This window comes from Sceloporus occidentalis, unplaced genomic scaffold (assembly GCF_023333645.1).
Source record: "Sceloporus occidentalis isolate IW3139 unplaced genomic scaffold, rSceOcc1.0.p SCAF_549, whole genome shotgun sequence".
NCBI classification, from domain to species: Eukaryota; Metazoa; Chordata; class Lepidosauria; order Squamata; family Phrynosomatidae; genus Sceloporus; species Sceloporus occidentalis.
The window spans coordinates 70,355-94,000 of NW_028317529.1; the positions used below are offsets into that span (position 1 = coordinate 70,355).

General features: G+C 40.2%; 1 protein-coding gene across 1 annotated transcript; it reads right to left on the reverse strand.

Annotated features, from left to right (window-relative positions):
- Window positions 1-12,341: 12,341 nt before the first annotated feature.
- On the reverse strand, window positions 12,342-23,361 carry LOC149271138 (sushi domain-containing protein 5-like). Its single transcript, XM_089507588.1, has 6 exons — window positions 23,343-23,361; window positions 21,820-21,997; window positions 21,490-21,611; window positions 20,573-20,761; window positions 15,320-15,467; window positions 12,342-12,372 (listed from the first exon to the last, which is right to left on the reverse strand). The coding sequence occupies exons 1-6, from the start codon at window positions 23,359-23,361 to the stop codon at window positions 12,342-12,344; spliced, it is 687 nt and encodes a 228-aa protein (XP_089363714.1).
- Window positions 23,362-23,646: the final 285 nt, after the last annotated feature.

A 23,646-nucleotide genomic window follows, 5' to 3' on the forward strand; every position in this document is an offset into this window, starting at 1 on the left:
TCAGACCTCTATTTGAGGTCATATAAGATGACCCCGAATATAAGATCATTTGCTCTGAAAAAACCTTGTCTTATTATCGAGCAAATACGGTAATTTTTTGTACCCTACGTGACAATGGCTGTTTTAACATTTCTGTGGTGCTCGTGTTTTGCTGTAATTTTTTACAGTTTTTGAACTGGAAGGTTCCCCTGATGGTGACACATTATTTTTACGTTACCATTTTTTTAAATTTAGTTGATCGCCTCTTCTACAATGTATGGCGGACGTTGACACCTCGGGCCTTGTTGACGATCTTGATGTTCCTGAATGCCTCGCCCTCGAGACATTACAGCAACACCGTTTGGGTGTGGCTGTATACCCATTTAAAGTCATGACATGCCAGACACGTCAAGTCAAGGGGTCAAGGGGTTAAGAAGCACTTTTGATAAAGCGCTTAAATAAGTTTTTTGGGATAAAGACAACAGTTCCTTCGATCATTTGCACATCTCAGATTATCCTGTAAGTGTTTGAGGTCTCGTTACTAGTTTTGCTGTGAGGGTACTGTGGCATTGTATCCTGTCTTTTTGATTACATTTCTGTTTTCATTTAGTCCATTTGTGGTTAAGTCAATTTGTGGTAAGCAATACCATCATTTTCATCTGGTTGAAACAATCTATACTATTGTTTTTCTCTTTTTTTGTCCCAAATGTGAAAGTATCTCTTCATACAGAATTGTTTTTGAACCACTTTTTTTTTTCTTCACACCTGTACCTTACCAATTGTAATATTGCTAATAAAACATTAAAGAGTATTATACCAATTACCGATCCCTGAGGTACCTCACTAGTAACAAGCCCTTCCTCTAAATATATACACCATATAAGGTCTGGCAATGGAGATGAATGTGTAGTTCTCTCAAAGAGGTTTTTAGACTTCTGTGCACATGCAAGTTTTGGTATTGGTATGTGTTCCTGTTCTGCCGGCTCAATTTTCTTCTACGGTTTGGTGGTTCTTTGAACTATACTGTCCAAGTAGGCTATGATTTGCAATTTTGTTAATATTTTTTTTGTCTTCTTATCCCCTATGCTTGCTTAAATATTTCAAGGATTTTAACTGTACCCAAATCTCTAGATGGTCCACAGGAACATCTGCACAGATAATGTGCAGATGACAGAAAATAATTTATGATCAACACTCAGGCTTTGTTGGTCACCTGTCAGATTCCCTATTATTTTGTATGAGATTTGGTTGGTTGTTTTCAAGGGGGAAATTTCATCCACCTAAGATCCTGATGTCCTTTCATATGAAGCACTGCTTGATGAAAAAGAGGATGAAGTCATGAAAGAATCGTATTTATTTCCTGTTTAGGAAGTTTGTAAACTAACTTCTGCAGTATATGCAGCTTTGAAGGTTGAACTAAACATGAAGTCAAGTCAGAAAATCCTTTTCATGGGTATGCTAGAAAGATCGAAACTTTGATTGAAAAGAGCGAGCTATGTATGGGCAAATAAAAGTGGGAACATTTTGAAATAAAACCGTATCTAAAAGGGCCAGAAAGCATTTGCTCTTGTGGACACAGAGGCCTAGGTTTTCCTATGGACTCATTCCATTTTACAGACTTCATGAATCATATGGCAGAACTGGCTTTAGGTAAGTATTTTGAGGCTTCTGCAGCAAGCTTTAAGTATTGTATTGCTTCTGCCTTGGTGGCATGTTCTGTTAAATTCTGGCATCAATAAACGGAGGAGGATTTAGCATCTGGTGGCTGAAAAGGATGTACTAAAAGCATTATGCTTTTTAGGTTGCCTGCCCTTCTCTCTTACAGCTGAGGATTTGGCAGTATATTTTTGTGTTATGCCTTTATTGAAAATCTGAGAATGACACCTTGAGCGGCATAATTATCTGTTATTGCTAGATGTATGCTATGGCTCAGATCATGGTCTGTGGATAATGCGTCTGAGAGCAGAGTGTGTTCTATGCCTTCTGCCAGAAAACAGCTATTTAACCCTGAGCTAGAGGCATTACTGTATAGAACCACTGGATGCAAGTATCGGCGTTCCTATGAAATATTTTTTTAGAGAAAAAAAAGAATGTCTCCTTTCAGGGGTTTTGAGTAAAAGAAGAGCAAGAATACAGCGTATACCACCAAAAAACCACCTAAGGCATAAATATTGGGGATTCTGTCACACTTTCTGGCCATATATTGCTTAGCCTGCCACTACGTGAAAGTATTTCAATTTTGTTGAGTCTTATCTGATTTTCCATGGCTATTGTATTTACCAAGGAGCTGAATCAGTGGGACTGCACTTCATTTTAATCCAAAGAATTTTGCCTGAACTGAAAGCACAGGAAACGAAACGAAAACCAAATGGATAAAGCCCTCTGAATTTTGCCTGAACTGAAAGCACAGGAAACAAAACGAAAACCAAGCGAAAATGTGTCTAAAGCGTTTTTGTCCATGTGCAGAAGTCTTAAAAAATGTCAGTTATTGTTTCCACAATATATATATATATATATATATATATATATATATCAGCTTATTTAGTAGACTTGGACACCAGGGGGCTCTTCGTGTTCGTCTTTGTACTCATCTTCGGAGAAAAAAAACCCTTCGTATTCCGCGAATATTGGCCTGGTCCTGTCTTCTTTTCGGGCGAATATTCGTGGCCATTCTTCGTGCTCGTTTCATCTTCGTTATCTCCCGGCTGCGTAGCAGGGGTTAATACGGGGTTAAGAACACATCGGAGTAGCAGCAGCAGCAGCAGCAGCAGATGCGTTCGCGCCGTGAAGGTACGTGTGTCCGACTCTATTGGTCGCCGGAAGGGGGCTGGTCTGACATCAACAAATGAATTGCAGAGCACCCTGCCAAAACGACCAATAGAGTTGCACACACGTACCGAGGTGTACTGTACACAGAATGACCTAGACAAATGCTCCAAGGAACTTGGCCTCCTTTGTTTTTATCATACACAGTCACACATCCATAGATGTTTAATAAAGAATAGGGATTATTTTACATTTTTAAATTGATTTTGGACCACTTGTAATACATGCCTAACATTTGCTACCTATTTATAATGGCATACTTTGCAACAACCCAACTTTTACTGGACAGGACTGGAAAAAAGCAGGACTGTCCACAAAAATGTTGGGTGTGTTGGCAGGTATGCGAATGGAAAAATGTTGGACAAGAACTAAAAAATAGCTTAGGGTTAATGTACGGTTATTTTTAAGATTATTAGCAGTGCACTGTTTTGGTTAAAGATGTATTATGTCTAAATAATAATTTAATTTTAATTTTAATGGGTTTATTTAATTTTATTTTAACGTTATATTTATTATTATTTACTTTATTATATTTATTTAATGTTGTAGTGCTACCCTACCCAGCTATACCTATGTGCACTAGCATACCTAGTTTAGCTAAATTTGATGGGACAGGAAAAAAGCAGGACTGTCCCTGAAAAAGTTGGGTCTGTTGGCAGCTATGTGGATGGAAAAATGTTATAGGGTGAAGTGTGAGTTATAGCGTTAATGCTAGTGAGTGTAGAAGTGAAGGCCAGGGCAAATAACAGGAGGAAAGGTCCTTGTGATTTGTGAATTGTACATGTGTGTGTTGTGTGTGTTATGTGTTATGTCACTGTGTTATATGTGTTATGTGTGTTATGTGTTATGTCACGGTGTTATATGTGTTATTGTGTGTGTTATGTTTGGTAGGTTGTGTATCAGATGGACAATTGGCGACCCACTCACCTGTTTCACCCCAGGTAGCAGGCGTTGCCACACCGCAAACAGACGCAGCCAGGGGGGAGAAACTACCCTTACCATTAGGGACATTTTGAGCATGACTCTAGCCAGGAAGCGAACTGGCAAAGAAGAGACGCTGGCACCACCACCACCACCAGCAGCATTGAAAAATGGAAAAGGCGAATGAGTGGGCAATTGGCGACCCACTCACCTGTTTCATCCCAGAGCAAAGCATCCAAACAACTGTCAGTCCTAGACGTTTGGCAGCGGACTTCCAGAGCTCAGACACTAAGCCCTAGCTTAAGCTGGTTACACCGGTGGAGGTAGCAGGCGTTGCCACACCGCAAACAGACGCAGCCAGGGGGGAGAAACTGCCCTTACCATTAGGGACATTTGAGGCATGACACTAGCCAGGAAGGGAACTGGCATTGAAGAGACGCTGGCACCACCACCAGCAGCAGCAGCATTGGGAAAGGCGAATGAGTGGGCAATTGGTGACCCGCTCACCTGTTTCACCCCAGGGCAAAGCATCCAAAGACTGTCAGTCCTTGGCGTTTGGGAGCAGACTTACAGAACTCAGACACAAGGCCCTAGCGTAAGCTGGCTACACTGGCGGAGGTAGCAGGCGTTGCCACACCGCAAACAGACGCAGCCAGGGGGGAGAAACTGCCCTTACCATTAGGGACATTTGAGGCATGACACTAGTCAGGAAGGGAACTGGCAGAGAAGAGACGCTGGCACCACCACCAGCAGCAGCAGCATTGGGAAAGGCGAATGAGTGGGCAATTGGCGACCCGCTCACCTGTTTCACCCCAGAGCAAAGCATCTAAACACTGTCAGTCCTTGGCGTTTGGGAGCGGACTTCCAGAGCTCAGACACAAGGCCCTAGCGTAAGCTGGCTACACCGGCGGAGGTAGCAGGCGTTGCCACACCACAAACAGACGCAGCCCGGGGGGAGAAACTACCCTTACCATTAGGGACATTTTGGGCATGACTCTAGCCAGGAAGGGAACTGGCAGAGAAGAGACGCTGGCACCACCACCACCACCACCAGCAGCAGCATTGGGAAAGGTAAATGAGTGGGCAATTGGCGACCCGCTCACCTGTTCCACCCCAGGGCAAAGCATCCAAAGACTGTCAGTCCTAGGCGTTTGGGAGCGGACTTCCAGAGCTCAGACACAAGGCCCAAGCGAAAACTGGCTACACCGGCGGAGGTAGCAGGCGTTGCCACACCGCAAACACGTGCAACCAGGGGGAGAAACTACCTTGAACATTTTGGACATTTGAGGCATGACACTAGCCAGGAAGCGAACTGGCAGAGAAGAGACGCTGGCACCACAACCAGCAGCAGCAGCAGCAGCATTGGGAAAGGCGAATGAGTGGGCAATTGATGACCCGCTCACTTGTTTCACCCCAGGGCAAAGCATGAAAGTCTGTCAGTCCATGACTTCCAGAACTCAGACACTAGGCCCTAGCATAAATTGGCTACACCAGCGGAGGTAGCAGACGTTGCCACACCACAAACACGTGCAACCAGGGGGAGAAACTACCTTAAACATTAGAGAAAGAAAATTAACTTTCCAAGCTAAGAGCTGGGTAACCCAACTTGGGCAGATTGAATTTAAGAAAGGCAATCTGCTCCATCAGATGAGGTGCCATGCGTGAGCGCTGTGGACTCAGTATGTTTCCAGTCATAGAAAACACGCGCTCACTTTGAACAGTGGTTGGCGGACATGATAGAAGCTGCTGCACAACCCATGAGAGTGCAGGCCACACACTCTTCTTTTCATCCCAGTAGCTAAGAGGATCAACATTAGGTGCAGAAGGAACTTCACAGAGGTAAAGTTTGACCATTGCAGCAGCATTACTCTCCTTTCTGCTGCTAGCTCTGTCAGATGGTCCATCTATACTCCCAAGTGCCTCTTCCCAAAACGGAGCTGCTCCACTCAGCTGTGTTGTTGTGATGCTTGTGGCACTGCTGCTGATGCTGCTGCTAGGAGTAGCAGACCACATAATCTCTTCCTCCTCCTGCACCTCTCCCTCCTCGGACAGCATTCCCATTTTACGCTGCCAGTCACGCACCTTGGTGACCAATTGCTCCCGGTTGCTACTGAGAACATTGAATTTCAAAGCTAGCTTTCCCTTAATTCTTGGATCGCAAAGGCACGCTAGCATCATTTCGGGACTCTCTTCCATGCGTTTGCGAAGGTGTACTTTTAGCAGATCCTTCAGCTTCCTGACTATGGCTGCTACGTCAGGATGTAGAGTGCCACCTTGAACAGCCTCACGGTTTTCAAGGAACACATCCATCTTGCTGCCTAGATGGGAGAACACTGGGATTACCTGGGCCAGACTGGCAGTGTTTAAGCTTAAATTTTCTGTGACATCCCTGAATGGTTTAAGGACTGCCACTAGCTGGGCGATCACTGTCCAATCCTCCCTATTCAATGGAAATGTAATCCCAATATTGTGCTCTGAGGCAAGATTATGGATTGCCCTCTGCTGCTCCAAAATCCTCTCCAGCATGTCTAACGTGGAGTTCCACCGTGTACTGACATCCTGACGTAGGCAGTGTACGGGAAGACCTGACCTCTCTTGCTCTTCCCTCAAAAGTTGGCTAGCCTTAACACTATGGTGAAAGTGCCCAGCGATCTTTCTGCAGCGGGACAGAACTACTGCTGCCACATTAGTTCCTTCTGACATTGCTGCCTTCACTACAAGATGGATGATGTGGGCTGCACAGTGCATGACCATCTCGCAGCACTTTCACCATATTGGCACCTCCGTCAGTTACCACAAAAGCAACTTCAACATTGGTGCCTACCTCTGCTCCCACCCAAAGGCTAAACATTTTCCTCATCGCATGCAGAATATTTTGGGAAGTGTGCTTTTCATCCATCAGTTCTGCATGGAGAAGGAATGATCGGTAGCCTGCTGCAGTAGCTTTCTTGGGCACACCGGGCTGCCACCAGTGTGCTGTCAAAGAAAGAAAGGCATGCTGCCCACTAGGTGCACTCCACAAATCTGTTGTGAAATGAACAGACTGACCAGCAGCCTTGGAAAGCTCCTCTTTCACTGCTGCAACACAGGACCGATACAATGAGGGGACAATGTTCCTACTGAAAGTGGAACGTGACGGAACTGTATATTGTGGAGCCACAGCCGCCATCAATTGTTTGAAAGGCTCCCCTTCGATTATAGAGAAGGATGCCCCTCCAACAGCAATGAACTGACCAATAAGTCGTGTTACTTTATTGGCCTGCTGTTTGGGCATTGACCTTTTGGATTGGAATGCCACAAATTGTTCTAGGGTGGGCTGGACATGCAGTGCTCCAACCTGCCTTGGTCACTGGCTGCCAGCACTAGCTGCTGCTGCTGCTATTGGCTCAGAAGCAGCTGTTGGGGTTTTTCCACGGCCACCAGCTATGCTGCCTGCACTAAGTTTTACTTCTGCATCTTTCCCCAATAGCACAGCGTTGTGTTGAGTGCTGAGGTGATGCTTCATGCTAGCACTGGTAAAATGGCCAGACACTTTCCCTCTGCTTATTAGCTTCCCACAATGTTTGCACTTTCCATAGCGCCCTTCTTCAACATTTTCAAAGTGCTCCCAAATTGGGGCGCGCATAGCCTTGGAGTGTGCCTTGGGTGCTGCTCCTACTGCTCGGGGTGGATGAACAGAGGCAGAACTAGTGGTGGTGGGACTGGTGGTAGCAGTACTGGCCATAGTGGGACTGCGAAGGAATGAGATCCCTTTGGTTTGGGACCCCTCTGAGTCTTGCTGCTAATTTGGCTCTGCTTGGTACCTTGCATGCTGCTTGTGGATGGGGAAGATGCTGCTTAGGGCAAAAGGCACTTCTTTTTACTTACTGGGCTAGTAGAAGTACTAGTTGTGCTACCCTTTAACTTTGAACGTGCTTCTGGTGCTTTAGGCTTTCCGTAAAAAAACATAGAGCTTGTGGGCCTAGCCGCACTACTACTGCCTACTTTTGGTGCCTTTCCTTTACTTGATGATCCTTCAAGCAATGCTTCCCCAAATGATAAGCGAGAGCTTGGCCTACTTGGCCGACTAGACTGACGCAAAGGCTGCATCTTAGAACTGGTGGTGGTGCTGGTGGTGCTGGTGGTGGTGGTAGATGGAGCTTGTCCCTCCTTAGTCCCAAAAGGGGGATCCATTTCAAATTTTGTGTTTTGTGTGTAGTGTAGTGTTTAAAAAAACAAAACAAAAAAAGGGGGATAAAAAAATTAAAGACTTTGCTAAACCTAAAGCTATATTAGTATTCTAGTCTAACTCTAGGCAGACGCTCTCAAGCCCACTAAGCTAAAGTGAGGTTAAATTATATATAATATTATATTATTAATAGATTAGAATTATTTATATTATGGATTATATATAGAATATAGATTATGAATTAGAAAGAATTACTTATATATTATAGATTATGAATTAGAATTTATATTATATTATATAATATATTATAGATTAAGAAGATTAAAGATTAGAATTATTTTAGTACTACAGCTAGTAGCTTAGTACAGTTGTTGTCGTCACACAGTCAATTTTTCTTGAAAAGAAATTAGAAATAAAATAAAATGTCACAGCAAAACAGTTAGCTTCACTGCTTGCTGAAACACACAGCACTTATGCGGCTGCACTCACTAGCCCAACAAGTTCACTTCACTGATGGACTGAGGTAAGCAAAACAAATTAAATAAAATGAAATATTATTAATTAAGAAAAATTGACTTGGTCTCTTGCTGTTGCTAAAACAAAGCGCAAACTATAGAGCTGCAGCACCAGTACTAATAAGATTAGCTGAACTATAAGCTAGTAGTAATTATTAATTATATTTATAGCTAATTTAATTAACTATTATGATAAGAATTATAGAATTATTGATATTAATGATTTTAGATCAGACACTAGTAGATGTCTTGAATGTCTACAGTACACTCTACACTAGTATACTATTACTAACTATAGTATATATAACTGACAAATATATATATAATTTTATAATGTATTCAATTATTAATTATTAATATTACTGATTTTAGATTAGACACTAGTAGATGTCTTGAATGTCTACAGTACACTCCACTAGTATACTATTACTAATACTATCTATAATATATATAACTGACAAATATATATAAAATTTTATATGTATTCAATTATTAATAATATATTCTATTAAATTATTTATAAATTCTATTATTTCATTTATTAAAGCAGGACAGGCAGTAGGCACTAGTGCCAGCCCAGGGCAAGGGCACCCCAGTGCCAGTGAGGCACTGAGTGCACTGTCAACTCAACAGCACTACACAGTTGATGACAGAAAAATTAACTAAAAAAATGATTAAATGAATAAAATTATTATTATTAAATATTATTAATTCAGTAGAACTGAAGTGAGGAAGAGTACACTGTGAGAAATGGCATGGATCTCTCAGGCAAGCTCTGATCTTATAAAGGCGGTTTCAGAAATTCAAAAAAACAGCAGCACAGGCATTGGACGAGACCTTTAGCGTGACGTCACAAGAGTGAGCTGATTGGAGAGACGAGGATCAGCTCACTCCTGTTTGAAATTTTGGCGGCTGCGCACCAAAAACGAAGACGATCTTCGATTCTTCGTGGTTGTGAGTCTTCGTCTTCTCCTACGTTTTGCCGGCACTGTATTCTCTTCGGCGTGTCTTCAGAACAAAAAAAAAACGGCCTCTTCGTGCTCGTTTACATGTTTGCCCATAGACGAATGCGCAAGTCTATTATTTAGCTCTTTTCAAAAGGTGTTACACACAACCACATAGTCTTAGGGTTTGAAAAACCACACAAGGTTTTATCACTTTAGGAATAATTTGTCCTAATAATAGTCCTTTTTATTAAAAGGTCCGGCAAACAAAACATAAGTATAAAACAAACCAAAGAAAAGCCTTGCTCTCTGCAACAGTTCCAATTGACTATAGCTAGACAGCTTACCTGTTGCACCAACCTTTTTCTTCTTAAGAAATATTTCAGTAGACTCTTGCGGAGAGAAATGCAGTCTTACTCACGCCTTGTATCCTCTCCACTGAATCCATCACAGGGAAACTTTGTAGCAGCCTCCTGCTGCTCATTGCCAACAGGTGATTAACTACCTGGAAGATCCAGGACACCTGGACTGAACTCCCCACCTGCTGCAAGTAAATTATGGAGAGGAACACTGACCTCCCTTATCTCCACATTGAGATTGATAAGGGAGGTACAACACATAGTACTGCAATATTTTCCATGAAATAATTATGCCATTAACCACCATGCCCTGCTCCCTGTCACAATATATACCGTATTTGCTCGATTATAAGACAAGGTTTTTTCCAGAGCAAATGCTCTGAAAAATACCCCTCGTCTTATAATCGGGGTCGTCTTAAAATCAGACCTCAAATAGGTCTGATTATGAGACTAAGATCCAGATCCCCTGCAGCGATGCAGGAGACCTGGATCCTCCTGTGTATGCCCCCCACACACACACTTATCGGTGCTTCTGAGTCCCCGGTGCTTAGTCCGGGCAGCGTGTAGAGCTCTACGCGATTCGCGTAGAGCTCTACACGCTGCCCGGACTAAGCACCGGGGACTCAGATGCAGGGGACCTGGATCCTCCTGTGCTATGCCCCCCCCTCAACTTACCGGTGCTTCTGAGTCCCCAGTGCTTAGTCCGGCCAGCGTGTAGAGCTCTACGCAATTCGTGTAGAGCGGAAGTTGTCTACGCGAATATACGCTGCCCGGACTAAGCACCGGGGGACTCAGAAGCACCGGTAAGTTTGGAGGAGGGAGTGGTAAACAGGGGGCATAAGGCATTTCTGGAGGCAGAGTGCTCTGTGAAATGCCTTTTAACCCCCTTAATGCCCCTCTGCCTCCAGAAATGCATTTTAACCCTCTATATGCCACTCTGCCTCCTGAAATGCCCTATACCTCCCTATATGCCACTCTGCCCCATAATATGCCTTTTAACCCCCTAAATGCTAGAGTGGCATATAGGGGTATAAGGCATTTCTGGAGGCAGAGTGGCACATAGGGTGTCAAAAGGCATATCATGGGGCACAGTGGCATATAGAGGGTTAAAAGGTGTATCATGGGGCACAGTGGCATATAGAGGGTTAAAAGGTGTATCATGGGGCACAGTGGCATTTAGAGGGTTAAAAGGCATATCATGGGGCACAGTGGCATAATTGGGGTATAAGGCATTTCTGGGACAGAGTGCCAAGCAAGGGGGCAGATGTGCAGAACTGGGGGGGCAGGTTGAAAAAAAAAAGGAAATAAAAACAAAATATTTTTCTCAATCGTAGCTTTTATTAACAAACAATTGTTCACATAGTTTACATGAATTAACATTTACTGGTACAACTTTTTTCCTATAGGGTCGTCTTATATTCAGGCTTTTTCTTTTTTTTCATAAATTAATATTCAGGTTTTGGGGGGGTCTTTTATAATCAGGGTCGTCTTATAATCGAGCAAATACGGTATATATATATATATATATAAAATGTACAACCAAAGACGTGCCTGGCATATCATGGCTCGAAATGTGCTTGGAAAGTGACCAAAGGTCGTTCAAACCAAACATTCTTCGGTCAAACGGTGTTGCTGTAATGCCTCAATAATGCAAAATGCAATAAACCTTGCAAAAAAAGAAAACAAAAAAACATTGAGTATTTCTAAATTCAGGACAAATATTATAATCTATTTAGCAGTTTTTTCCATTAGCTTTTGTAGATGAGTAAAAGATTATTAAAATCAAAGTAATAAAAAGCTTTCTTTTGAATTTTTCACCATATTTTCTTTTTTTTTTTATCGCAAATTAGATGATTGACTGATGATGTGACTGTCAGTGCTTGCCCTGTTCACCGCTCTGCCTCTGCTGCTGCAGTTTCATTTTTTTCCCTACTCTGTCTACCTACTCCCAGTGCCCTGCTACTAATGCTGCTGCTGCTGTCATATCACCTTCCTTACTCTGAGAAATGAATTGATAAATCTGGTCTCATTAAGTCTCATAGCATGCTGCAGGATATACTGCATTTGTTGCTAGTGGTGGTCCTGCAGAGCAAAACCAAGTGTGGATCCAGGAGGTGTCAGGGAGCTTCCCCTTTGGCAATGCCCCCCAAATGTCATTTTTGAATTAAGAAATTCCCCCAAATTTTGTCCAAGCCAAACAGTCTGGAAACTAAATTTGTTGCCCTAAAATGAATGTGGCAAAAACAAAACTAAAATTTTGTCAAAATCGATTTTGCTTCCCGCGCGGAAGTCTACTATGCAGATGACAGAAAATGTCTGATGCTATTTTTTTAAGGGTCGTCAAGGTAAGTTGCAAGTTTTCACCGGAAACTTCCCGCATTTAAGTTGCATACACTTGTACAGAAGGCAAAATAAGTTGTTTTGCGAGTTTTAGTATGTAAAAACATGCAAACTCAATCGGCACTTGTCAGCTGCTTTAGCTCCTTGCTTGATTGACTGCTCTACATCATGGTTAATGGACACAAATATCTAAAAGAAAAGTAGAAGGTGGGGTTCAGATCTGTATACAATTGCACCGTATGGTGCTTCAGTATGGAATAGTTGCCCAATAGGATCAACCTCAAAGAAGTTAATGGAACAGGATGGAGGCATGGTAGATCCTGAAAGTGGTAGGAGGGAAAAAGATGCACACCTACTTCAGAAGGCTGTGGTAATTTGCTACCAAAATAATGGAATTTACTGTAACAAGAAAGGAAGACTCACAATCCACATTTACTGTTTCTGGTACATTTGTGTCACCAACTTTTATTGAAATAGATGAGATGCAAAACATGTGGGTGACAGAAGGTTATGGAAGATAGAGCCATATAACAATTCATATTTGACTAGCTTTGTTCAAAACAACGGGAGTAGCCATTACATACAGCAGATCTTTCAAACAAATCCTACATTTTGCATTTCTATTCACTAAATCAAACCTATGTTTTATATTAAAAGGCAATATATTGCTAAATAAATTACTTTTAGTTATGCTAAAAGCTGTGATGGTGGCATTTCCATTTTAAGCTAAATAGGATGTGTCAATAATGTTAATTATTAATTTAGCTTATTTATAGTCTATACTGAATGGAAAATATAAAGCAGTTACATTTAGTGGTTATTTCAATCTTTTTATAGATTATATGTATTTTGACAACAGATATACATTTTACCAACAGTTCTACTCCTTCAACATCTAAACAACAAATGATAATATTAAATATGCATGATAACCATATACATTTTCAATATTTTTTTTAAATCAACTACTCAAGCACCTATGTTGATAAGGCTATACATATTAATCATTCTTTACCAATTATGCTGTTACTTCATATAGAGGCTGTAATGTCATTTGGTTTTGTTTCATATATAGCTAGAATTTATTGTACTATGCACTTAACTTAACGTGGTTTAGCAGATAAAGATTGGTGAACTCTGGACAGCTTTCCTCAACAGTAAGCATCATAGAGAAAAAACCTTGCTGCAACATTAGCCACTGTAACTCTATGATCTTTTTCTTATAGTGTGTAGTGTGTGTGCACATACATATTTATGAAAGTATGTCCCAGATTTATAGAATTCTAGAGTATCCTACTTTGAGACTGGATACGGTTTAGGAAGTAGGTTGCATTAATAAGACTGTGGGTTATGTCAGCATGCATCATTTGGTATGCTTCTAGAAGCAAACGGCTGCTGATGTGATCAATGTAATTACGTACTATGAGGCCACATATTATAGTTTTACATTCAAGAATGTGCCTCTGAACTCCAGAACTGAAACGCGGGCATGCAAGCACTTCGAAACAACACAGAGTTTCTATCTGCTAAGCCGTAGCAGCAACATCTGCTTGTAGATTTAAGTGCACATTTAAAAACATCTATTTCTATTAAGAAGGAGGCATGCTAAGTCACGCTTCCTTATTTTCCAGTGTAGAATTTCTAGCAGTGCACAAATTTTAAAGCTTTTGCAAAGTATATGTATCTCTAGAAAACAAACTGGTATGTGTGATTGCATTAAATGTGAACTGTGTTGTATATATCAGATTATGCTCGCTTCATTGATTCTGGGAACAGACACGCCCTATATATATGCCAGCGTGTTCTCTTCCCACAAATTTTTATCTCTTTTCTTAAAATCTGCAGCGTTATGGGAAACTGCAATCATATAAGAACATTTTGTCAGGCAGTACTATATTTAAACAAAACAAGCTCTGTTTCTGGATTGCAAAAAAATGTTAGATGTATTTCCTTAATCTTCCTGTCCCCTCTTTTCCATTCATGACAATGGAATTGTCACATTATAACAGTACTTTAAATTACTGTTTGTGTACAAATCCAGGCCCCAAACTAGAAGTACACACATCTTTTGTTTTTGGTTATGCTAATTATGTAGCAGGATCCCTAGATTTGTAAAGAATTAATATGAATCAAAATTAATTCTGAATGACTACAAACTACACAGAATATCCTGCTACACTGGTCTACCAAATCAATCTTTAAATACAAACTCACTTTGTTAGGAAAAGTGTTGTATTATTTAAAAATAATTTTCATATTTTCTGCATTTCAATCTGTTGAGTGTGGTTTGTCTGTGTTTTTCCTTTGAAATTGTACATTGCGCTATCCTGCTGTTTCTTGTAACACCACACTGCTGCGACTGTTGCTAACAAAAGTAGACATACAATGACCATAATGATGATTAATTGGCTCTTAGTGATTAGTGGGCAGTTATCGTCTAAGCATGGGTCAACTGTAGCAAAAATGTTTGTTCCTTCTAAAAGTTCTTCGACAATTCTCTTAGGATCATGCCACATGGTAACTACCTCAGCTGAAGTTGTATGCACAGATGCATCATAAATTGTTGACAAATGCATAGAGTGAGGGTTGACTGTATTGAAAGCCAGAGGAGTTGAATCAGTGACCTCATCGGTAGGGGTCTTAGAAATCGTAGAAACATCCCCTGTTTCATAGCCAATAACATAATGATTTCTTTCAACACTATTTATATATTCAGGTACAACGGTTGGCTTAAGTTGTACTTCTCCTTTGCCAACGCCAAACTTTGTCACTGATGTTAATGATGAAACAATGCTGCTCATTACAGTGCTAGGTGGAAATGTGCTAACATGAACGTTATATTCAAGATTATGTGTCTGAAGAATGTTTAGAGAAGCATCTTCCATTTCCAAAGAACCATCAGAACTTTGACCATCCTCCACAGCCCTATTTTCCATTTTACCACTCCAAGCAGAGCCATGTTTGGTGTCAGTTGAATTTTTGTTAGTCATTGTATTGTTATTTAGTCTCGGATAGTGAATTAGGAAATCTTTACTACCTATGTTTTGCTTTTCTAAAGGTTTGCTATAATCAGGAAGCATTCCATTGTGATTAATATTATTTAAATGTTGGACTTTAGTGACCTCATATGGTTCCATTTGAGACTGAGGGTTACTTATAACTTCAGGAGGAAGCCAGAATAGGTGTTTTTCACTTAGTATTGAAAATGGAGATTTAGTTGGTACTTTATTTGCTTTTGCAATAGAAGGCAGATCTTCTAACTGAGACCTTTGTTCACTGTGAACGTTAAGAGAAAACTCATGATGCTCCATGTGATCTTCACCATAATCGTCTTCTTCATTATGAGAGTCCATATCTGGTATATCTTTGTCATCACGAAAGTTGTCTTCATAGTCTATAAAAGCTTCTGTCTCATCTGAAAATGTACAACAGTTTAGTGTCAGCAGGGATAGTAGCAAATTAAATCAGTAACAATGCTCCAATCCACAACATAATTTCATGAAATTATTACCCTGCCATGTATGCATTTGTTTTCCTGGCATTGCATAACAGGCTCACCTCAGTAGTCTACAACTTCTATAACATACCTCCCAATAGCCCAAGTAGCTGCCACATTGTCCCACTTTTGTGGGCAATGGGGATCCAGGGCCGGTTGACAAGATCCTCTGATCTCCCTTGACCAGCCCAGGGGTATACAGCACAGCTTCAACTCCCACATGGTCATCATATCGTGAGGTGGCCCTTTGGGTGAGATGGGTGGCCACACTTTGAGCCCTGTCCACTTCCAGTGCCAGCCCCCCCCAGGTGTCCCGATTATGCTATCAACTTTATCAGATTGTGATTGGAGTTGTAGTCCACAAAAACTCCTCTATCCACCTCTTGTTCAAATATATACGTATTTAGAAAAATCTGTACAAGTCTGGTTTGATGAGGATGGTGGCATATTAACAGAGATAAGAGAATATATCCTGTATGCCAACCAGCTCATCTAGGTATAGATAAACATTGCAGGTTCAACTTTTTCCGCCGTTCCATTTTCTTTTGCTCAATTTATGGAATAATAAAGCTGCTTGCTCCATGCACTTATAACTACACTTAGACAACAATAGATACAATCGATTTCTATATATACCTGATGCATCACAATCATCATGTAGCAGTCAGTAAAACTTTTATTTATTTATTACTTAAAATGCAATAACATAGTAGAACATACTTTGTTTGATGGTAAGCCACCCCTCAACCTGCAGCTAACGTGTTTTGTCCACCCTACATGGACTTATTTTTAGGTGAGTTTTCAGTGGACTTGGGGCACTTATATACACCACTTTCACTAAAAACAATCAGAATTATAGCTGTATAAAAAACTTAAAATCAAGTGTGTTGAGGTGTTGCCTACCAGACAATTCCATATAAATAAATACATTCTTTGTGAGTAACAGTGCATCTCCTACACAAACATATTTGGGTATATTGTAAGCTTAAATAATGAAATATTACACAATGGACCTAGTCAAATACTACATTAATTCCTACGAATGTGGATCAACCGTATAATTGAGGAAGTTGATATATGTCAAACTGAAAGCAATGCTACTTGTCTCTCCCGCATCTCTGCGTGAGGTGTGACCCTTTATATTGGTCGAAGCCAGCATATATTCATCTGAGCAATAAGCGTTTCTTGCTGATATATTCTGATTCCATAACAGTACGTCCTGCCCTTCTTGAAGCGGCAGAGACACATTTTCTATGTATTTTTTAATTTAGTTTTCATTTTTTTCACCCTGCAAACAATAGATTTCTGGAAGGAGGCTGCTATTTCTTTTGATGTATATATCTCCTTCCCATTAAAATTGATCTTATAGATCCACCTGTTTGCTGTCTTTTTCTTTAGTTTGGCTGTTAATATTTTATCCACCCAATTACCTTTATGATACCAGATTTGTGACTTTTTCAGGCTGTTTTATTTTCCTGAAAGTACATTTCTGACATTTCTTGTATAAACTTTTTATTGTTCTCGTCTTTTAGTAAGTCCTTGTTTAATCTCCAACTACTTCTTGGTCTGATTTTATTAACTTCGTGTACATAATCATCGTGTTATGATCAGTCCAACAGACATCTTTTATATAAGAACCATCTAAAAAACTTATGAATTTGCCATCTGTCCAGAACATATGTATTCTTGCATAAGAGTTATATATTCTGGAGTAATGTGTATAATCAAGGGCATCGGGGTCAGGGGCGTACCTAGAGTAGGCGGATCCTGTATGTGGCACCCCCCCCAAACACTTTAAAACTGCATAGATTCTATCGTTATATACTGGCGCAGACATTGAAGGTGGTACAGCATTACTGTTATCATTATATACTGAGGCAGACATTGACGGCGGTACAGCATAACACCTACCACTATATACTGAGGCAGACATTGACGGTGGTACAGCATTACACCTATCACTATATACTGAGGCCAACATTGATGGGGGTACAGCATAACACCTAACACTATATAGTGAGGCAGACATTGACGGTGGTACAGTGTAATCCCTATCACTATATACTAACCCAAACATTGATGTGGTGTATGACCCCCACCATAAAAAAATCTCACACTTTTATTTAAAGTAAGTAACACAGCAAAATAGGACAAAAAAAATCAATAACAATATTAATATATTATATATATATATGATTGTTAACAGCAATCACACTCCTATCTATATATATATAGTGTTATTATTATTGTTCACATGTGAACTCAGCACTGGAGGCATAGAATCAGACATACAAATCCCGTACTTGCAGGTATACAATAATAATGTATGGAAACAAAGCAAGAGATAAAACTACAGGCATAGATGATAGGCTGCACAACCCAAAGCCAGCTCTGGCATCCACACTGCCCACATAGAACCTGACCAGCACCCAGATTACACACATAGGATTTACCATCTTTGTCCCCAAACAGCCTGGCCTGTGCCATCTTTGTCCCATAAACACCCTGCCTGTGTCATCTTGGTCCCTAAGGCTCAAACATCCTGCTTGTGCCATCTTTGCCTTTCCACAAATCAATTATACATCTATCATACACACAAACACTTTAACAGTCACTCACTAATTCACACTTTCATTTACATAATTAATTCACACAATCATTTATTCTCTCTCATTCACACAAATTTACACATTCATTAACGCATTCTCACAAACTCATTAATTATCTCCCTCATTCAGACAATTCATCCACACATTCATTCATTCTCTCACTCATTTTCACTATCTACATTTCTCCCTTCTCACTATCTACCCTCCCTCTGCCTCCCTTCTTACTATCTACCCCCTCTCTTCTCACTATCTACCCCCTTCTCACTATCTACCCTCCTCACTATCTACCCCCCTCCTCACTATTTACCCTCCCTCCTCACTATATACCCCCTCCCTCCTCACTATCTACCCCCCTCCCTCCTCACTATCTACCCTCCCTCCCTCCTCACTATCTACCCTCCGTCCCTCCTCACTATCTACCCTCCCTCCTCACTATCTACCCCCCTCCCTCCCTCCTCACTATATATATGTTCGAAGCGTAGTACTAAGTCTTGGTTAAGTCTAGGTGTTAGGTGATAATATCCAAGGCTTAGTACCACGCTCTAAAGCTTTTTTTTTGTTCCCCCTACAGCGTAAATATTTGCGCTCCTTATCTTGGGTTTAGCGCCCTTATTGGCACAGTTACTTCATAACACGTTATTGTGTCTGGAAACTTGCCACGCACCAGACGACATGCTAATTAGATACCTAAGCATTAAAAGGGATATTATACCCCTCATCACTATCTTCCCCCTCCCTCCCTGCTCACTATATACCCCCTCCCTCCTCACTATCTACCCCCCGCCCTCCTCACTATATACCAAACTATCTACCCCCTCTCCCTCCTCACTATCTCCCCCCTCCTCACTATCTACCCCCTCCTCCCAACTATGTACCCCCCTCCCTCCCCACTATCTACCCCCTCTCCCCCTTTGTAGTTAAAGGTTTTTGACTTACCATCCAGAAGTCCTGCAGTGGGAGTACGACACCTCCGTCTTCCTGCTCTGCCGCTGCGCTGCTTCACTGCTGAGCCCCGAAATATTGCGTCATATTTCGGCGCTCAGCATGACATGCCGGCACCGCGACGGAGTTACAGGCCTCGCGAAGGAGACTCTCTCTCCTCCATGTAAAAAAAAAAAGTGACGAAGCTGCCGGGGATCTGGGATATGTGGTCACCCTAGCCCGTGGCACCCCCCTGACGAGCGGCTAGGTACGCTACTGATCGGGGTTAAAGACTCTCCAGACATCATATAATTTATTCACTTTTCATATATTTAGCACATTACAAGATCTAATGGGTATTTCTTATCTTTAGAAATCTTTTTATCAACATCAACCCCTACTATCATATTAAAGTCTCCTGCCACCATTAATATGCCCTGCTGGACTTTTTCTATCTTATTCCATATCCGCCTAATAAACCCCATTGAATCCTTGTTGGGTGCATATATATTGACTAAAGTATATTCTAAATGATCTAATTTGCATAGTACAATAATAATTCTTGCTTCAGGATCTTGATAAACATATTTTAACTTAAGATCTAAATCGTCAGAAATCTAAATTGCCACTCTTCTTTTTTAATTCCCTCTAGCGAAGAGTTAAAAATTTTAGAATATCCTAAGAATTTCATTTTATCTATATGACTCTTCTTCCAGTGTGTTTCTTGTATAAAGCTAATATCTATTCTTCCTTTTCTTAATAAGTCTGAGTATACAGATCTCTTATGGGGAGAATTTAGTCCTCGTTTAATGTCAACCATCTCACCATCCTCTACAAATTTCTCAAAACTCCCTCTGTTTCACCAAGTGCCCTCTTATCACTATTGTAATCTTCTACATCATTAAGCAACTTCACATCCAACATTCATATTTTACATTTCTTAAACATAACAACGTAAGATATAAAAAATTAAACGTGACTCTTTTGGTTCCCCATAGAGCCATTATTAATGTGGTAATCCCCATCCACATCAAAATTTTAGAGTGTTTTTACACTCATGAGTTGATATTAGGGCTATTAATTACTATGAATAGAAAATTTAAATAGCTCGCAATCTAGAGAGAGAGGGGAAAAAGAACAGAAATCTAACATTTATATTGTGTATATATTATATAAGGCATCTTATGTATTCTCATAGTGCTTCTATTACTGAAATTCCAATATACTTAGCATAGTGCTGCAATTTCTCAAATTCCAAGATGATTAACATAATTCAATCTTATATATATCCTTCAGGTGAATAGCGTGTCGTATAGGCTCTTAAACTATTATCTCCCTTACATTTATGATGCCCAAAATATTCACACACACACAAAAAAACAGGGCTGTCTTTTTTTGGTATTCCATTTTGCATGGGCTATCCGGCCTGGTGGATTAATGATGACCGTGAATGGTGCCTAATACTCCAATTTATATGATACTGTACTAGCATACCTTTAACACATGCGTGGACTTGTCCATACCATTTGCCGCAGCTGTCACAAAGCAAAGTAAAAGCTGATTCTCCTCTGCCCATAACATATCCATGAGAACAGATATAAAGCAGTTCATCCCCCATTTCAAATCCAGTGTGACCATGTAGGATAGTATTAGGAAATGAAGGAGGATCGCCGCAAGGTTTGTCTGGGGAAAGATTATAAAAGAAAACCTATAAAACAGTATCATCAAGTAATATTGCTTGACTCATGATAATATTTTCTCAACTCTTCCCTGTTGTACCACCACTGCAATGTCCCATTTCCAGCTCTACCAAAAAACAAAGATTCCAAGTCATGTTTAATGAGCTGGATGAGTTATGTATCTTAAATGTTTAATTTTATGTTTAGTCTAGTTGTATCACATTTACTACTTACCAAAATAACCTACAATCAAAATAAATCTCCAGAGGAGAAACAGAGTAGCATACCTGTCAGTAATTACTACAAAGCTATGAAAACAAGGGAAGTTAGACTCCTTTGCTTTCTTGAACGATACGAATAAGAACAATGGACAGCTACCTTTCTACAACTAACCAGGCTTCATTTGGTAAATTATTAATTGTGTAGATGATAATAATCTTATGTAAAACCATAGACTGTTCTGTTCACAGCTTGTGTCCATTCAGAGAATTTTTCACACTCTGTCTCTTACCTGATTTTCCAGTTAAGGAAGTTACAGTCATGCTTGTAACTTTAACAATACAATTACCGTGTGTCAATACTTATGCATAATATCAACAAGCCCTCTTCTACTGCAACAATAAAGTCTACAAAGTAATTGATTAAGGATTACAGAATGCATAACTGGTAGTTACTATTAAATGCCATATTGTGATTTTACCATATCAACAAATCAATAAAGGCTCTTCCTACCTTCATCCTTAACACAGAAAGCATCATATTCCTCAGTCATGGTCATAACATTGTCAATTTTGACACTAATGGCTTTCATTCCACTTTGAGGTTCATTGTCCATTCGATTGCAAACTATTGTCCTATGAAGAGAAACCAATTTACCATAGTTGCATGGCCCATCATAATTACATAAAACAGGAGGATTGTCATTTTCTTTTGGCAAAATCTTGCAATTTATAATATAGTGCAATATTTAAAATGTTTGTGAACATTTGATTTTGAATAACATTCAAGAAAGATATTACTCCCACTCCCAAAATATGCAATCCTATAAAGACAGGGTCTTACCCTACAACACCATTGGCCAGCCAACCTTTGGTACAGTCATTGAAGGAACATTCCAAAACAGCTAGTCTCAGTTCTTCCGCAGTGGCCAACCTTGATCTCTCCAAATCACATGATCTCCGAGCTGCTTCTAAATCAAAGGACTGGGTGCCATTCAAGGATTCCAAAGTAAAGAGTCTTCCTGATAAAAAAAATATATGTCTTATATGAGATTAGATATATATTTTTATATAGAAGATATATATTTTATGCTATTTCTAAACAATCTGGATAATTTACACATCAGAAAACACATAGTTCGTAAAGGTAATACGCTTGTATTAGTTCGCTTGATAATCATTAAATAATTATACCTTTTTTCCCAAAATGGAAACATAACCACAAACAGAAAGCAATATACATTTTGAATAAACATCAAAACATTTTCTCTGTGTTCTGCGATTTTAAAGAGCATATAATGTACATTCACATCTTAAAAAATACAGAAAAATCAGGTGTATTATCATTTTATTTTTAAATGAAATACTGCTATTATATTCAATATGCACATATGTCTTTCGCATCTATGTGGATGACACTTCCCTTTAGGTACAAAATTAAATTAAATTTCATTTCCACATGGTACTGGTCACATTGTATTTTATTTCAATGTTTTCCTTGTTTGCAGAAACCACACTGAACAACAAAGCAGACAGCATAATGCAATAACAAATATGTTGGAAGCCAGTTCTACTGATGAGTTGAGTTATAAAAGGGGTGAGTTATGAAAGGGGAAATATCAAAGAAAATCATAAAGTACAGTGCTATAGAGCTGGACCACTCTAAGAAATCAGAAACACCTGGCCCCCCCAAGTACAACCCATCACTTTTCATGTGAGGAAGCACTGCAGCTTTAGCCTAGTGGTATGTCGGGGGTTGATGGAGATTGTTGGACCTGAGGAAGTGCTCACAGTGTCGGCCTAGCAGTATGTCAGCAGGCTTGGTGGAGCTGGTGTTAGGGGGACACTCTGGCCTCCTTTACACCCAAGTAATGTGTGGTCACGTAGCTCACGCTACATGACCATGCTGAAAGCTTCTCTTCTGTCTGCCCAGCCATCCTTGTTAACCCAGTGCCAGGCATACCTCCCTGATGGCAGTCCTGCTAGAGAATGCAATTGGTGGGGCCAGCCCTCCCCTCTCCTTGATGTTCTGAAGCTGAGCTCCCTGAGGTGACTTTCTGGTTATTTTGGGTGCGTGGGTGGGTGTTCCCAGGTCCCACTTCAAGCGTGCTTCCTCTGCTTCTTCCTCAAAATGAATGACCTTTTAGTGTATAATCATGTGATGTTTCATTATAGTCACACTTTAACTGTTCTCTTATGTCAAACTCAATAAACATTTAATAATATTACATTTTCAAATACACGTCATCAAAAAACTTTTAAATCGAAAGTAATGGTTTTGTAGTCTTAATGAGCATTTGTGTCTTAATTAATGCATGTACAGTGTTTTCATTTAAAAACAGAACAAAGCTACAAAATGATACCTACTGGTATAAGGATCTTTCATACCGCTGACAACCTAATTCTTGCCATCAATCACAGTAAGTGTTCCATACTACGAACATTTCTGTGATTACCCCTGTACTTTTGGAGACGAACAGGGAAATGTGTTACATATTTGGTGGGCATGTCCTTTAATTAGCAGATGTGGGGAGAGGTCTTCAGAGTGGTGAATGTAGACTCATCTATGTCAAAGATAATACCCATTTTGGGATCCCATAGACTTATGGAGAAAAAGCCCTATTTTATTGCTGCCTGTGAGAAAATATTGAACATGTAGGTGCTCAGTGGT